The sequence below is a fragment of the Vanacampus margaritifer genome, chromosome 2 (assembly GCF_051991255.1).
Source record: "Vanacampus margaritifer isolate UIUO_Vmar chromosome 2, RoL_Vmar_1.0, whole genome shotgun sequence".
NCBI lineage: Eukaryota > Metazoa > Chordata > Actinopteri > Syngnathiformes > Syngnathidae > Vanacampus > Vanacampus margaritifer.
In genome coordinates, this window is record NC_135433.1 from 12,524,940 (window position 1) to 12,542,934 (window position 17,995).

General features: G+C 38.5%; 1 protein-coding gene across 1 annotated transcript; it reads right to left on the reverse strand.

Annotated features, from left to right (window-relative positions):
- Positions 1–461: 461 nt before the first annotated feature.
- cabp5b (calcium binding protein 5b) lies at positions 462–4,159 on the reverse strand. The gene is made up of 6 exons (XM_077557179.1): positions 3,945–4,159; positions 2,699–2,726; positions 2,478–2,621; positions 2,004–2,113; positions 1,763–1,910; positions 462–1,688 (listed from the first exon to the last, which is right to left on the reverse strand). Exons 1-6 carry the CDS (start codon positions 3,993–3,995, stop codon positions 1,660–1,662), a joined length of 510 nt encoding a protein of 169 aa, XP_077413305.1. The 5' UTR covers positions 3,996–4,159; the 3' UTR covers positions 462–1,659.
- Between the last annotated feature and the right edge of the window lie 13,836 nt (positions 4,160–17,995).

The window sequence follows — 17,995 nt, forward strand, 5'->3', positions numbered from 1 at the left end:
GAGAGGTTTCTTTACATCAAAAGAGGTCAATGGACAATGGATTTTAAATACTTTGCATGTTACAGCGTTATTAGATTGAGATTGACAAAATGTCAGTATCGGCGCATCATCTGTTTAATCTTTTGGGATGTCTGAGTGTGAATGTGCAGATTGAGATTAGTATTACTTTATCCCTCATTTTCTAAATTTAAGCCCCCAAACATTGACTCACAAAATATTTGATAATTTTTATTTTTCACATGAAAAACTCTAATATGGTATAGTTTTGATGATCCATTTACATTTATTTTCTAGTGACGCTTCTTCAATACTGTACACATGAAACAAAATGCCTGTGTCCAATACAATACGAGTAAAATCTGAACCAATATTTGAATCTAGAACGAATCACGAGGCTGTCATAAAAGGGGCCTGGATGTGGGTGGACCCAAAGACAAGGAGAAACAGCAGGGAGGCACAAATTGTGACCAAAGAGAGAATCTTTATTGAAACGAAAGGGCACAGGAGAGATGACGAGGACTGGAGAAGACGGGGGTCGCCATGACTGTGACCGGGGCTGGCGTGAACGTGAGCAACCAGGCGGCCCTTAGGATGCTTGGCGGAACTTTGTAGAAGGTGGAGACAAGAAGGAGACGTGGACAACTTTGTAGAATAGGAGACTTGAAGGAAACGAGGGCCACTGGACGGTGACGAAGAAGACTGAACCACAACATGGACTACTGGACTGAGACGAAGATGACTAACGGTGACGTAGGCGACTGGACTGAGATAATGCTTGACTGAGGACGACAAACACCCGCAAGGCTTCCACAACTTATCTCTGACATCAACAATGATCCCACTCCACTGGACAAAGACAACAAACTAAATACACCAATACTAATGACAAACACCTGGGAAACAATAGGGTGAGGGCACTGATTGGTCAAACACATTGGGAAGGGGAAAGACACACAGGTGGACGTAATCAGACATAACGAGACAGGGGAACGATACACAGGAACACAAGACAAACACAACAAACCCACCAAAATAAAACAAACCCCCAAGCCCTACAAAACTGAAACACGACGGGCAGACATACCGACCGCATGGTCCACTGTGTTGGCCATGGGGGATTCGTACCTTCTTGATATTATCAAACAAAAAAATCTGGGAAAAATTGGCTGACATCAAAAACAATGGGGGAGTTTGCAATTTTCTAAATAAGAACTTTTTGTAATATTTGTTAAAACAGTGAATACGACTTGGTAGTAACACGACAGAGTATAAGCTGTGGAAAACAACGACAACAAAACGGGTGTCTGGCCCAGTGAGTCTGCTAGTGTGCGACAAATGATTGACACCTGATAAGTCACATCTTCTGTCTGTGACAGTTTTTCATCTGACTTGGTTCGTTGTACATGAGCCGGATATGACTGAGTTGTATCATACTACTGTACTGTCAATTGTGCCTGTAGAGACCAAAAGTGTTTTTTTTCCGTGGTAGGGAGGATTGGCAAGCTCCTCCTTTAAAGTCTATATTGAAATGCTAGTGTATTTACAAGTCTGTGCAGTACATTTCTTTTTAATCAAATTGTTTTGCATGAAAATGATGACACCCATTAGGGGAAGAAAAGCAGGCTGAAGATGAAACGCATCCACCGTTGTTTGGCGTCTTCACTTCTGCGACATCATTTTCACAAACTCTATAAAGACATTGGGCAGAATTTTGATGACATATTTTTTGCTTATTCTTCATGTACATGGTGTCGTATCTCACCTTCAAAATCAACAGTCCCATCCCCATTGTTGTCAGCCTCTTTCACCACTGCCTCAATTTCTTTTTTGTTGGCTTGTTCCCCCAATAATTTCAGCATGGCGTGCTTCAGCTCATCGGATGTGATAGAACCATCACCGTCAATATCAAACTGGAGAAGATGAGGAAAATGATCAGACATCCAAATAGCCTCCGCCAAGGGGTGCTAAAGACCGACAACGGGAAACGTGGAGGCTGAGCGGACCTCTCTGAAAGCTTCTTTCAGTTCTTTTAGGCCAATCATGCCTGCAGTCTCAGCAAGGAGCTTGGGGGTCATTAGTTCCACAAAGTCCTCAAAGTCTACCCGTCCTCCTACTGTGTTGACACATATGAAAGCAGAAACCATCAGCTGCTGCATTAGTTGTAAAGCATACAGTGCGAATGGGAAATCATTTTAAAGTTATTACTATTCATGTCATTCATGTTTTCCCCCTATTCATTCTTTATGTTGTCATCTTAGCTATGTCTAGTCATAAAATTACATACTGTCATTATACTAATTGTATAGCCTACTGTAAATAACACTGTAAAAAATCATAGAATGGTATTTTGTTGGCATTTTTTTGCAATGCCATAATACAAGGATAATAGAAGCAATTCTTTGTTGCTATTCATTTTTATATTGGAGTCTTTGTTGTCATTGTCAACCAAGAGTCATTAGCGTCCGACATGAACTTACAATTCATGTTGATGTTTTGACTAAGTTCTATCAGCTCCATTTCAGTTGGCATGTAACCCATCGTCCTCATCAGGTTGCCCAAATCTTTGCAGGTTATGAAGCCATCTTTGTCTTTGTCAAACTCCACAAAAGCCACACGCAACTCTGGAGAGCGTGCAGAGAGAGACCGGTCAAAAGTTGCCCGCTAATCCAAAATGTCAATGCAAAGGCTAATAATTTACCTTCTACCTCCTCGTGAGTGAGAGCTCTCTGCATAACAATAAGGATGGACACAATTAGTAACATTTTACTGTTTTTTTCAAATATGCAGACAGTAATACATACAACTACTGCACCAAGTATATTAACAAGCCACTTAACCAACTCCAATACACACACACACACACACACACACACAATATATATATATACTGTATATATAAATAAAATAGAGCTGTCAAATGATTTGATTTTTAATCGGATTAATCACATCTTTGAATTTTGATTAATCACGATTAATCGCTTATAAAAAAAGGCTTTTTGTCAACATTTTTTTCACGCCAAATTTGAAGAGCACCGGTTATGTGTTAATTCTTTTGGCAATTAATGTTATGAGGACGTCTTCAACATTTTTTGATCCACTGCACGCGCTCATCCCCCTCTTTTTTTAATCAGTTAATTACTTGCATAATTTAAAATAGAAAAAAATGACCCCAATATTTTGATCTTAAACGTAGCCATCCGCTGTCACGCTCAAGAATCATCTTTGGTCAAAATTAATAGTGCGATTAATCTGCGTTAATTCATGATTAATGGGATAATTTTTTGTGATGAATTAATCAGTTAACGCTTTAACTTTGACAGCACTAATATAAAATTTTAAGATATACTGAATATGTGTGACGCAGCCTGCAGGATTTTAAGCAGTAAATTTTATGCTATTATTGTGAACATCTACTTTTCATCTACTTTGTTGTAATTGAATCTATTGAATCTACTATACATATTTATTGAGTCACTAATTATCATGACAGACCAAACTATTCCATCAAGTATGAAATTCTAAACATGATGCAATATCTACGGTATTTATTCTACTATATTGTAGCTTCTGGATTTGCATGAGAAATTCACACACCATAATAGTATAATCAGAACAAGTAAATGTTTATTTTGATGTAGCAATGTATTTAAATGGATTCACATTTTATCTGTTTATTTGTATCTATGTCATTGCATATTCTTGTTAGCCGTATAATAATATGCATATATCTACTATTATAAAATGTATAAGATAGAGAACAAGTTTTGACTTAAAATTCAGACAATTCTAAATACATTTTGATTGGATAAATATAAAACTTTATTCCCAACAATATTTCACCACAATCCCACAACAAGAAAATAATCTCACAAATATTTCTTTCTTGGAAAGTTTGAGAAGGAAAATTTAAGGATAAAAAGCGGTGTTCAATCTGCATGACTTACTTGTCTCTTTTTCCCTCCTCTGAGGAAGATGCAGGCTTGTTTCAGGCTCATGCTGTCTGATTTTGTTCAGAAGTATAAATGTTGAAATAATACACTGTTGCCCGTATTTATGTATGTATGCTGTCTTTATGGAGAGTGCGGGTGTCCGTACATGAGTGTAAAATGTGATCTGTGCATGTTAAAGCGGAGGGATGAGGTCTCTCATGGATTATCTCCGCAGCTTTGGTCTGGAATAGAAACACAGGCTTAATGATGCACAATTTCATATACAGTGCACATTCACACATCTGCTTTTTAGGATTCTTTTTTTTCTTCTTTAAAGAACACAATTCCAGAAGATAGGTGTTTCATAATAACTGTGTTTGTATATAAAAGTGCATCCAATGTAAATGTTGAGACTGCTGTACATTGTTTACAAACCTGATTAGATTAGAGTTAGATTACATTGATTCAATATTACAGTGTATGCAATAGCCATTTCTATCCATTTGCAGCATCCAATAAGTAAAGAATGTAGTATTTCTGCCCTAAAAATAATTTTGAGATGGGAAAACTTCAATCAGAATTGGCTTTTTTTTTTTAGTTGTTCAGAAATTGCCATTTACAAACCTGATTAGATTAGAGTTAGATTACATTGATTCAATATTACAGTGTATGCAATAGCCATTTCTATCCATTTGCAGCATCCAATAAGTAAAGAATGTAGTATTTCTGCCCTAAAAATAATTTTGAGATGGGAAAACTTCAATCAGAATTGGCTTTTTTTTTTTAGTTGTTCAGAAATTGCCATTTACAAACCTGATTAGATTAGAGTTAGATTACATTGATTCAATATTACAGTGTATGCAATAGCCATTTCTATCCATTTGCAGCATCCAATATGTAAAGAATGTAGTATTTCTGCCCTAAAAATAATTTTGAGATGGGAGAACTTCAATCAGAATTGGCTTGTTTTTTTTCAGTTGTTCAGAAATTGCCATTACTGTCAGAGAATAGTCTTAAATGTACCAAATCGCACATTCTTAGCAAAAATATAATATTCCCAAATTGTCATGTTATAGACATTTGAAAATATGACAAAAATTCAAATCAGCATACAGTAGATTGAATTTAGATGGTCGTTACATGCAGGATGTCAGATTCTGCACCAGACAGATAAAGTAAATCCTGAAATCACATTTATATCTTTTTGCATTGGTCCGAACACATGCAGTAGTCATACAATATGGGAAAACATGTTCACATAAATAACATAACACATTACAGGTGTTTATTTGTGTAATGTATAAATTTTAAACTGATATGTACAGTACAGTTGCTTTTTGCTTTCCATTTAAACAAAGTAATTATGTAAATGGTGTAAGAATGTTCCTATAGGCATATCGAATATATTACAGTATAAGGTACAGAATCACAACCGCTCACATTTGAGACATAATACAAGAAAGAAACTCAAGCACATTGAAAAATATTAATAACATAATCAAAAATTATCAAGTCAAAACAAATGTGTTTTTAACAGCTTATCTTATTTTATCTCATCTTATCTTATCTTATCTTACAAGTCAGTCACCCGACCCCATTGACCTAACAAGACAATTAAATTCCACCAAATCCATTGTTTTTCCGTGTTTTTTATTTTAAGTTATGAAATTGAATCCTTCCTAACAACAATTCAAATTCATTGAAGTCATAAGATTACGTTTTGACACTGGCTAATTCAAATACATGCATTTGAAAATAATGTACTGATAATGTAATATGTATTTGTATAATACAGTGAAATAAATAATGCATGTTTTTTGTCATTAAAGAGATGACACATGCAAACCATCTGTCATGCCTGAAACTTGTGTTCAGTTAAGTTAAGCTTTTTTCGGTTTCCAAACATATCTACTGGCTGCACCTTTGGGACTCCACCTGCTCATGTGAAACAGGAACCAGAAAAACATCTGTCACCCGAAATGCACCCAGTGCTCATGACACAAACGAACACATGACAATTTGAATAAAATATTGGGAGACTGTTGCTACACTTTGTCCGATGTGGCAAAATGGTCGCCCCCTGAGATGGACAAAAAACTGGTGGATTGTGCTGCTTAATTCAGATTGCACAAATGCAATACAGTTCCTATTGCTACATAATACGCAAACTTTGACATTTCATATAAACCGAGCAGACCCAACATGCGATTATTTTTCCCTTGTATTTAAAAAAAATATATATATATATTTATATATAGCCCATTATTTTTCCCACTTCCCGTGCATTTATTAACATACACTCAGTTAGTATAGACTGGTTTTCGGAGTCCCCGGCAGTCTAAGGCACACCTGAGCACTAATTATGGTGTCTGATCAGGATCTTGATATGGCACAGCTGTGAGGTGGGATGGATTATCTCGGCAAAGAAGAAGCGCTCACTATCACAGATTCAAACTAGTTAGCGAACAATATTTCAGAGAAATGGTGATATTGTGTACGTGGAAAAAGTTATAGATATTTGAGTTCATCATAAAAAATGGGAGCGAAAACAAAAGCGTTGTGTTTATACTTTTGTTGCGTATACATAAAAAGCTCTCGATTTTAAGCTTTACTTATTAACCCCTTGTGTCATTTTTAGAATGCTTTAAGACAAACACAAACCTTTCCATGAAGCTGACTTTCCCATTAAATATCATAAAAGGCAAAACATCGTATAATCTTTAATAAGTATATATGCTGCGTCTGAAGTTGTATTTTACCAAGAAAAAGATCTTCTGCGAGACCACCTGCTCATGTGAAAGAGGAACCATAAAATCATCTTTGACTCAGAATGCATTGAATGCTCATGAGGCAAAAGAACACTGAACGTTGCACAAAATATTGCTAAGATGGGCGTGTGCTGTGTTTTTATGACATTCTCTGGTCAAATTAAAGTTGCAAAAATAGAAAAGCAAAATAAAACCTATTATTTGCTGATGCATCATCAGTAGGTGAATGGCTTCTAAGTGCTGTATAAATGAAGCACCTTTTACCATTTGCCAGGTGAACAACAATTTTTACCACTGATACTTAACATTATTGTTTGGAGTTGAGACAGGTTGTGAACTTGAAAACGCATTTCAATGTGATTTTCTTCTGAATTCTGACAACGAATAGAGTCACTTGGAGTTGTTTTAAATTAGGCATAACAACAACATGAAAATGATTAAGTAATCTTGTTCACCTTTTCAGACACAGAACCACCTGTTCAATAGTCCTCTATTTAGATTGTGTAACTGTCACAATAACATGCTTGATTTTTGTCATGCTGATATGTTGGTTTCAAGCTTAAAATAATACAACATTGACAATAATGCAAAATTTTGAATGAATGATACTGTCAAAGAGAGATATTCATTTAAAATATTTTCGTTAATGTAATTTGTGGTATTGTGGAGCTGTACTGTTTATTGATGAGAGGTATTTCAGTGTTGAAATGTCTTTAAGTATTTTTATGATTGTATGGTAACACAATAGATTTTCTTTGTAGGCACCTACAGCTTCCTCACACAGTCACAGCAACAATTTCAGTAAACTTGAAAATATCACATTCAGTATGCTTGTGTTACACTGCTGACACCAGTAAAATAAATATATTGAGTAAATATGGCCATATCACCCTGTGGATGCTTCTTTGTAAAGTGTTTTGAAGCATATGGTTACAAATATATACTGAACCTGCTTTAATATCCCATGCAGTGCCACTATGCAAAGTGAAGACCCCACCCGGGTTGCTATAAAACTTGCAGTCGGGCCCTGGCAGAAGAGACGTTCCCATCAGGACACCTTCAGTCCCAACCATGTTGTGTGTCGTCGTGCTGCTGCTGCTGGCTGCTGCTTCCAGTAAGTGGCACCGAGGCACTCGTGACCTTTGACTCCTCACCTTCAACATTTAACATGATGTCCTCCACAGGTGTCAAGTGCGAACAGTTGACCCAACCGCCGACTCTGACTATCCGGGCCGGTCAGGAGTTGAACATCGCCTGTCAAGTGTCTTATAGCTTGGGCAGCTACTACACTGCGTGGGTCAGGCAGCCTGCAGGGAAAGGACTGGAATGGATCGGGAGCAGATACACTGCAAACTATTACCGCAAGGACTCCCTGAGTAACAAGTTCGGAATTGAGCTCAACCCCTCCAGCCGAACAGTAACCCTAACTGGACAGAATATGCAGCCTGAAGACACGGCTGTGTATTACTGTGCCAGAAATCCACAATGACACAAATCGTCAGGAGACTTGTACAAAAAACTAACAAGCAAAAACAGAAGGAGGAGTTCTCAGAATTGTATCACAGGTCACCCAATTCTTACTTCCCCAAAATGGGGGTACCTGTAGCTTAGTCAATAGCTCTATCTGGATCTGATCTATATTAAGTGCAATTCATTTGAGAGATCATATTTAACATGATCAGTAGGTCTCCGATAAACGTATTTTACTCATCCTACAACAATTTCTGGATCTGGTCACAACTTAACGCTCTCACATTCAACGTGTGTAGCGCCTTACAAATTGAATGTTGAACATACTCAATAATGTACAATTTTTAAAACTTAGCAATTTCCTTTTTGCTATATTTTGAGATTATTTGAAAACCACCAGCAAATATTTGAGGAAAAAAGTTATTATCAACCAATCTAGTGACTTTTTATTTTAATTTTATTTTAAATATAATTTAAAAAAAAAATAAAAATAGATTGAAGCGCCGTCGAGCTTGCCTATGACGTCAGTACAGCAGCGCTAACGAAATGCGCGATTCAGACGTGTTCACTTCGGTTTGGTTTCTTTTTTAGCAGTTCACAAATCACAATACATCACAAAAATGGTCTTAAAATAATAGGACCACATTAGCAATCTAAACTGACAATATTTGTCCCATTTTATGTTAATCAATGTATTTGATTATTTATTCAAAATATCTTGCTTTTATTATTCTTGGGTTTATTTACGTTTTTACAATTTCAGCCCGTACATTTTGTTAATTAAATGACATATTTAATATTTTCTTCCCAATGTTTGTCATCAATTGGATAATTTCCAGCCAATCCTGTAGCGTGTCGTGTTCGTTAGGCGACCCCGATACGATCTGGCAGGCCGATCACATCTGGTACCGACGCCGGCAGTAAGTCGAATTTGTTTCCAGTGAGGGTCTCCGCCAAGGTTGCCCTTTGTCAACCAATTCTGTTCATAACTATTATGGACAGGATTTCGTTGAGGGGATCCGGTTTGGTGGCCTCAGCATTGCATCTCTGCTTTTTGCAGATGATGTGGTGCTGTTGGCTTCTTCAAGCCGTGATCTCCAACTCTCACTGGAACGGTTTGCAGCCGAGTGTGAAGCGGTTGGGATGAAGATCAGCACCTCCAAATCCGAGACCTGGTCCTCAGTCGGAAAAGGGTTGAGTGGCCTCTGCAGGTCGGAGATGAGATCCTGCCCCAAGTAGAGGAGTTCAAGTATCTTGGGGTCTTGTTCACGAGTGAGGACAGGATGGAGCGGGTGATTGACAGGCGAATCGGTGCAGTGTCTGCAGTGATGCGGACTCTTTATCGGCGTTGTGGTGAAGAAGGAGCTGAGTCGAAAGGCAAAGCTCTCGATTTACCGGTCGATCTTCGAAGATGTTGGAGTAAAGTTTGCTTGTTTTACTGTTGTCTTCCATCTCAGTTTTTTCGTAAAACCGAAATGACAAAGAAACATGTAGTACAACTAGCATGTTACTTAAATAATATAAGCAAGCACATACATGACAATATAAACAGCTGTGCATGATTTGTAAACAATGTAATGCAGTCTACTATACAGTACTGTAACATCACTGGCATTCTCAATGCAATCACATAATTATAAACGTCTCGTGATCAAATCAGCCTACCGGAACACAGGCTGAAATCAATAGAAAAACATTCAATGATGCAAAAAACGCTTGCAGAGGGAGGCAAAGAGCACAAACACAAGGCAGCAACAAACGTGTCATGACACCGGACCAAGAGGTGAATTACATCACCAGTTGAATTAACTACACACAACTGCAGTTATTTCATTTCTGAGCGGTCAAATAAAGTGCTGATCTGTGTCAGTGGCCACGAAGGTTAGCTCATTGGGAGTGCTCTGTGCTACCAAACAGTAGAGTTCTGTAGGAGAGAACTGTAGGGTTTCATCCCTGATGTTTCCGGCAATATCTTGAAAAGTAGATTTTGGGGTGAAAAAAAAGTTTGGGCACACCTTATGATATTAATATTATCATTTATTAATTTATCAAGTCAGACTTCAAAAGAGAGTTATGATTATATTCTATTTTCTACCCATACAGAGGAGGCACGCATTAATATAGTTATAATATAAGGCATATTTGAGTAAACTTATGACTATCATTTAGCCTAAGTATCTGAAGGTCGGCCAAGTGCTCTCTTTTCAGAAGTCAATATGTGGTCACCTTATTTTTAGGGCCTGAGCAGCAATCGCTGCGAGGACTTTCTGTAGGAATTCTTATCAGAGCCCGAGCGCACTCCACAAATTTTTAATACAAAGTCTTACAACAACAAAAAAAATCTCCTGTAGCCAGTGGTAAACCTAACAGGAAGTTCAGCATTTTCTTTTTATTTTGGGAATTGCGCAGCATTTTTGGCCTTTTAATAAAGAATACTCATGAAACCTTGCACACGCAAGGCCTGGCAAAAGCATTGATAGAGGATTCTTGTCCTATGTTACAGTACCCCAACGTGCCAGTAACCAGATGTGCAAGCACCCTAACGTGGCCAATGTTGTGAGGGCCCTTTATGGCTGCTTGCAGCTCTAGTTTCATTATAAAACTTTATGTTCATAATCAACATGAACATAATTCTTCAAATAACAAAACAATTAATGTAAATATCAGAACAATTTGATGTGTTGTTTTGTAATTTACAAAGAAAGCCACATAGCTTTTACTAATATTCAGATTATAGAACATATGACAGATGTTAATAACATCAATTAATTGCCATTTGCAAACCTCCGCCAAGATTGAACTGGTGGATAATTAAAGGGTTTGGCTTTTCTAAAATACTGAAGGCACATGTTGGAGCTGGGAGGTTTTTGAGAGGGAGTGTGTCAGTGTGTACATACGTACAGTATACGGTATGGGCTACTGGGCACAGTGTCACACACCATAGCAAAAACCCATGATCATTCCAATGGCCCTCCACAAATCGCAAGCACATTCTTTTCATATGCTAAGTCAGCTAATTATGGCATGCACACTGTAAAAAAAAAAGAAGAAGGTTGTTGTTAGGGGGAAAAAAACTGGCAGCTGTGGTTGCCAGAGAAATTCAGGAAAAACAATTTTACAGAACAAGTTGTACATTTTACTGGTATTTAATAAATGGTAACTGCTTATACATTTGACTGGTATTCAATGTACAATAAACTAAGTCTGCATGTAAATTTAACAGAAAAAGATAGTATAAAAGCAGCATGTTCTTAGTAAATGTTACTTGATTTGTATAGCGCTTTCCTACCTTACCCTCAGGGCCGGCCCAGGGCATAGGCAAACTAGGCTGTCGCCTAGGGCGCCATCTAGTGGAGGGGGCGCCAACTTGCAGGGCAAAAAAACAAGAAAGGTAAAAAATATTTTAGTTTTCTAAATTAAAATATGTTAATGAGACCCTGCTATTATTTTTGTTTTTGCATTTTCGTATTGCAGAATTGCGTTGTTTTATTGTGCTACTACCCATCCATCCATTTTCTTAAGCGCTTGTCCTCACAAGAGTCACGAGGGGGGGGGGGGGCGCTGGAGCCTATCCCAGCTGGCTTCGGGTTGTAGGAGGGGTACACCTTGAACTGGTTGCCAGCCATAGTTGATACTTTTATTTTATTTGCCTGAGAAGGGAATGAGGTTCGTATTGGAGCAATGTTTCATTGTTTAATTAATGTTGCTATATTTCATGTTCATTGTGTAATTTACTGCATAGTAAAACGTTACAGTTTTCATCCACTGGAGTGTGCAATCGCTCCTTGGTAAATATTTAGCGATCAAGATTCTGTTTTATTGACTAAGAATCTGTATTTCTGTATGGTTTATTTTTGTTTTAAGGTATTTATAAAGGCAACAGGCTAGGTTAAAATGTTTATTTACAATATACATTGTACTCAAGAGATTGTTAAGGCTATAAAAAGCAATCATTTAAGGCAATTCATTTATAGTATATGGTAGGGTGACCAAATGTGTCCTCTTTTGGGAGGACATTCCATTTTCTTACGCCCTGTTGGGGCGTCAGTTTTTTTTTATAATATCATGAAAATGTCCAGTTGGCAGTGTGTGACTACTAGGAGGTGAAGTACACTGTGTAACTGCGACTGGTACCACAATTTCAAGACCGTCCTCTTTTTTGGGAAATTCGACTATGCTTACCCTAGTATATGGCTTAAATACAGTAAAAGGATACACAAAACATACCGTTTGAGTTATTAATGGCAATTTTTGTTTATTTGTATTGTAGCTCTTACAGTGTGTTCACACAAAGGAAGGTTTAATAAAAGTTGTGAACCATTAGTTAGAGAGACCACCTTCATTTAATCCGAAGATGCTACAAAATGTTATAGAGCATATATATTTTATTTATTTTACAGTAAATTATTTATATATGTTATATTATAACGCATATATATTTGATATAATAATTATTTTTTATGACTTGTATTCCAAATAAATACGAGACCATAACCTGGCACCCTGAATCTGACCTGCTGCTGCTGTTTACAGTGAAAGGTAGGGGGAGGGGTTGCGCATCATCTCAGAGTGTTGGCGCTATTGATAGATGGATGGCTCGCTTATGTTGTTATCTATACATCAAAAACTTTTACAATGAAAAGGTCCAAGCCCTCAGGCACTGCATTTAGAAAGCGGCGAAAAGAAAAATTGGCCCAAGGTAGAGGCATGTATGTCAGTCAATCAGAATTGTCTATAAAAATAAACATCAAAATAGCGTAAATTTTCATAAATATTTTTAAGTTTCCCGTCAATTGTTAACAAAATGGGCTTCGGTCCACTGACCTCATTATTTTTAATGCTTTTTATATGTATCTTACACAAATATATTGTACATAGTTTGAAAACATTTTGTAGTTAATAATGTCAGTGCAAATTACACTAAACTGTTGTATTGCACTGTACTTATAATATTCATTTGTATTACTTCTAGTTGTCTGGGGGGGCTAAAATCTACACATTCGCCTAGGGCACTAAATCACCTAGGGCCGGCCCTGTTTACCCTCAAAGTGCTTTGCATTTTGACTATTCATTTACCTACTGATTACACAGCATCAGGAACAAGTGGAGTTTCAATATCTTGCGCATAGATCTTCGACAGTCACACGGCACTGGGATCAAACCAACAGCCTCAGGGTTGCAAGATGACCATTCTACCACTGAGCCACACCACCCTGTTGTTGCTGAGTAAACTTATCAGTATAGAACTGTTGAATCTACAAGTTTAGAAAGCTTACAGTTTTAGGATATATAATATACAAGTTGTTCTGTAACGTTGTTTATTTTTGCACTGTATTTGTTTTTACATAATTATTCCGGTTACCACAGCTGCCAGTTTTTATTCCTGTAAAAAAAACAAAGTTTTTAAAAGTATACTGATTAATTCATTATTAGGTCTACGGTATTGACCTTTTGCACGTGACCTCACAGCCCTCATAGGAACGCCCCTTCCGGGACGCTGGACGGCAAAAGAGCCACTTGCCTGTTTTGTAACCATTGAATGCCGTACAGCGTAAAGTCCTTTATCTAATCGATTATCTCATAAAATGGTCATATCTTGCTGTGCGGTCGGTTGTAAAGACAGACAAAGGAGTAAACCAAATGTTGCTTTTTTATCGCACACCTACTCCTCCACGTTGAGAGGAGCCAGTTGAGTTGGCTCAGGCATCTGGTTCGGATGCCTCCTGGACGCCTCCCTGGAGAGGTGTTCCGGGCATTTCCCACCCGCGGGAGGCCCCGGGGACGACCCAGGACACGCTGGAGAGACCATCTCTCCCGGTTGGCCATTTGTAGGCGACCTGCGACCTGTGTCATGTGGGCACGAGTGGCGGTTGATAACCCGGAAAAGAAGGCGAGTTGTGAGAGTTAGGGCAACTACCTGCGATAGAATGTTTTATGACAGCTGGTTGAAGTGGTTGGGGAGAGGAAGGTCCGGGCTTCCCTGCTAAAACTGCTGCCCCCGCGACCCGAGCCCGGATGAGCGGCAGATAACATGGTTTTGGTTGGGTCTTGTTTAGTTTCATTTTCACATTTTGGGTTTTGTTTGAGTTTATTTTACCTTAGTTTCAGTTATGATCTGTGTTTTGTTATAATGTCCTCGTGTGCCTCCCTATAGTCTCGTCAAGCATTATCATGTCCACCTGTGTTTGCCTGCCCTTCCTCATGTGTCAACCAATCAGCACCCTCGGCCTCTTGTGTCCTGTCCAGGTGTCTCGTTGTGTCAATTAGTGTGTGTGTATTTAGTCTCTTGTCTCCCCTTTGTCTGTGTCGATTCATTATGGTTTCCTCCCATCATGCTGCCATTTTTGCCCTGGAGTTCCCCCACGTTTTGCTTTGCTTTTTTGGGGGGATGTTTTTGTTTTATTAGTCTGCCAGATCGATGTTTACCTTCTTGTTTTTGTTGAATTAAATCCCTTTTTTTTACTGCACCTCTGCCTCCTCGTTTCCTTGCACCCGGGTCCTCATCCCAACCACCTCCGTAACAGCAGATAATGGATGGATGGATAATCGTGAAAAAAATGTACATATTAATATTAATATCAAATTTCCCGCATCTGTACTGTGCTGGAAAACTGGAAGTTTGAACTTAAAAAGTTTGAAGACGTATCAACCTTGTATAGTGAAACCTATAAGACAACCTTTCCATGAAGCTGGCTGACCTCCAAGTTATGCGAGTCACATCACAATAAAAGATTATATATCATACAAGGTGAATTATTTCCAGAGGTTAAATATAAGTAACGCTTTAACGCTAAAATTATCTTCTGGCCGCACCCCTGGGAGACCACCTGCTCAAGTGAAACAGGAACCTAAAAAGTGTCTTTGACTCAAAATGCAATGAATGCTCGTGAGGTAAGAGAACACTTCAAGTCACGTAAAATATTGTGACAAATTGAAGTTGTGTATATGAAAACGTAAAGGTTGTTTTTATTATGCTTAACATTGCTGTTTTGTGTTTTTCTTGTGAGAGAGTTGAGTCATCTTGCGAACGAGAATGAATTTGAATGTTTTTATTTATTTATGACAAAGAATCAGCATGTTCTAGAATCCCTTTGAGGTAGTTCTAAATTTGGAAAGCTTGAAGAATTGTCTTGAGAAAAATAATTAGGGATGAAACAAATTATCAATCAATCATATTCACCTTATTAGATAATTCCACCTGTTCATTAGTCCTATGTTTACTGTAGATTGTGTAACTAATTGGTGTCATGTTAGTGCGGTTTCAATCTTATGAATACATGCTGATCTTTGAATTTCACAGTCAAAGAGAGATGTTCATTAAAACATGTTCACTTATTATAAATGCAATTGATGTTGTTGTGTAGCTGTATCAGAATATGATGAGAGGTATTTAAGTTACTGTAATGTGTTAATAGATTTTCTTCATAGGAACGTACAGTTTCTAAGCACTCAGTTGCACAAACATGCAATAAAACGATAACATTTTTAGTAAACTTAAAATCACACTGAATAGGCATGTGTTTTAAAGCATACATTAGCTATCAGATTACAAATGCACACCTACCATCTTTAATATCCCATGCAGTGCCATTATGCAAAGTGAGGGCCCCACCCGTGTGCTATAAAACTTGCAGTCGGGCCCTGGCAGAAGAGACGTTCCCATCAGGACACCTTCAGTCCCAACCATGTTGTGTGTCGTCGTGCTGTTGCTTCTGCTGGCTGCTGCTTCCAGTAAGTGGCACCGAGGCACACGTGACCTTTGACTCCTCACCTTCAACATTTAACATGATGTCCTCCACAGGTGTCAAGTGCGAACAGTTGACCCAACCGCCGACTCTGACTATCCGGGCCGGTCAGGAGTTGAACATCGCCTGTCAAGTGTCTTATAGCTTGGGCAGCTACTACACTTCGTGGGTCAGGCAGCCTGCAGGGAAAGGACTGGAATGGATCGGGAGCAGAAGACACACTGGGGACTATAACCGCAAGGACTCCCTGAGTAACAAGTTCGGAATTGAGCTCAACCCCTCTAGCCGAACAGTAACCCTAACTGGACAGAATATGCAGCCTGAAGACACGGCTGTGTATTACTGTGCCAGAGAGCCACAATGACACAAAGCATTAAGAGACATGAACAAAAAGCAATGAACAGAAAAGGAGGAGCCCACACACTTGAGGGAATTATGCAGCATGACAGAAATGTTCTAATCCAGCATCACCCATAGAGATAAATACTCTCTGATACTGTAAACTACACAACACTACACTACTTAGCAAGAGCATTGAATTTAAGAATGAGTTCTTATATCAATGTGCCAAATTTACACTACCGATGTGAAAAAGCTTATTCTGCTGTTAGACTGACGCTTGGTGTTCTTTAGTGGATCAGTGTCAGGTTTAGCTGTTGTTGTGGACCCAAGCATAGTGATGTGTCAAAATGTGCTGAGGCTTCGAAGCATGTGCCGAACAGTCCGGGATGAAGCACGTGTCCAGGCGTGATTCACGTTTGGGAAATTACGTAGTTGATGACGACAACAGGAGGCAGAGCTGGAGGTGGCAGAGATGAAGATACTGAGGTTCTCTTTGGGAGTGACCAGGATGGATAGAATCAGGAATGAGTGCATCCATCAGAGGGACAGCACATGTTAGAGGCTTTGAAAATGAAGTCAGAGAGGCCAGACTGAGATGGTTTGGACATGTCCAGAGAAAAGATAGTGAGTATATTGGCAGAAGGATGCTGAGTTTCCAAATGCCAGGCAGGAGGTCTTAGAGGAAGACCAAAAATGAGGTTTATGGATGTAGTTAAAGAGGACATGAAGGTCGTTGGTGTGAGAGCAGAGGATGATGAGGACAGGGTTAGATGGAGGCAACTGATTCGCTGTGGCGACCAATGAAGGGAAAAGCCGAAAGGAAAAGAAGAAGAAGAAGAAGACATAATTGATGACGACTATGAACCCTCACTGCCTTGAGAAGTGGATCACGTATCGGCACGATTAATGAACAGACGAGGAAAATCCGTGTAAATATAGTTTTGGTAGTCCTGTTCCTATATACTGTATGACTACGCACTGGCGCTCTCCTAGATATCACACGTCTTACGCCTGTATGGTATCTGGTGCGATACCATGTTGCTCATAGTAACATTTCATATTTTACTACTGGACTCAGAAGCTTTTTTAAAATTCCAATTCCAAGTTTTTGTTGTTCTCCAATTGAATTATGACCTCAATTTTTAACGTTTGTTTTTCTTCTCAAGTGACAAACAAAAATAATTGATAATCCCCTTTCAGTAAGGCAAAGGTGCACGTATGCAAGCCAACACATGAATATTTTATTTATTCATGTATTTATTTATTTATTTTACTAAGAAGCCTTTATAAACACAATCAATGCCAATGTCACATTTTGTTAAACACAATTTTAAAATTTCGTACCATTATAGCAATTTTGGTGTTTTGATTCCAGTTATTTTCATGCCACACTGTTAGAGACAGAAGAAGAAAAAAAGTACAAAGAACAATTAAGGCTTTGGCCAGCAGGGGGTTTGTGTGCACATGGAGCCTCAAAACCTGAACCTTTTAGTGAACCAATTGAATGGAAAGCTTCAAAAAGCTTCATCTGCACATCTCTACCCAAGCGCGTGGAAGCAAGGTGGCAAAGCAGGTCGCATCCTGAGTTGACCTGACTTTCATTTATGAGGGGTTTACTACTTTACCCCACATTTTACAAACATGTAAGGTTAGTGGTCACATGAGTCTCCTGAGGTCCTGTTAAAAAAAAAAAAAAAAGCAAAAAAGCCACCAGTCAAATTAAACTGAACAAATTGCTAGT

Coding starts and splice junctions, on each gene's coding strand:
- cabp5b (XM_077557179.1), bottom strand. CDS start 3,995: ATGAGCCTGAAACAAGCCTGCATCTTCCTCAGAGGAGGGAAAAAGAGA. Junction 1,911..2,003: donor TGAAAGAAGCTTTCAGAGAG/GTCCGCTCAGCC, acceptor CATCTTCTCCAG/TTTGATATTGACGGTGATGG. Junction 1,689..1,762: donor TGGGACTGTTGATTTTGAAG/GTGAGATACGAC, acceptor ATGTCTTTATAG/AGTTTGTGAAAATGATGTCG.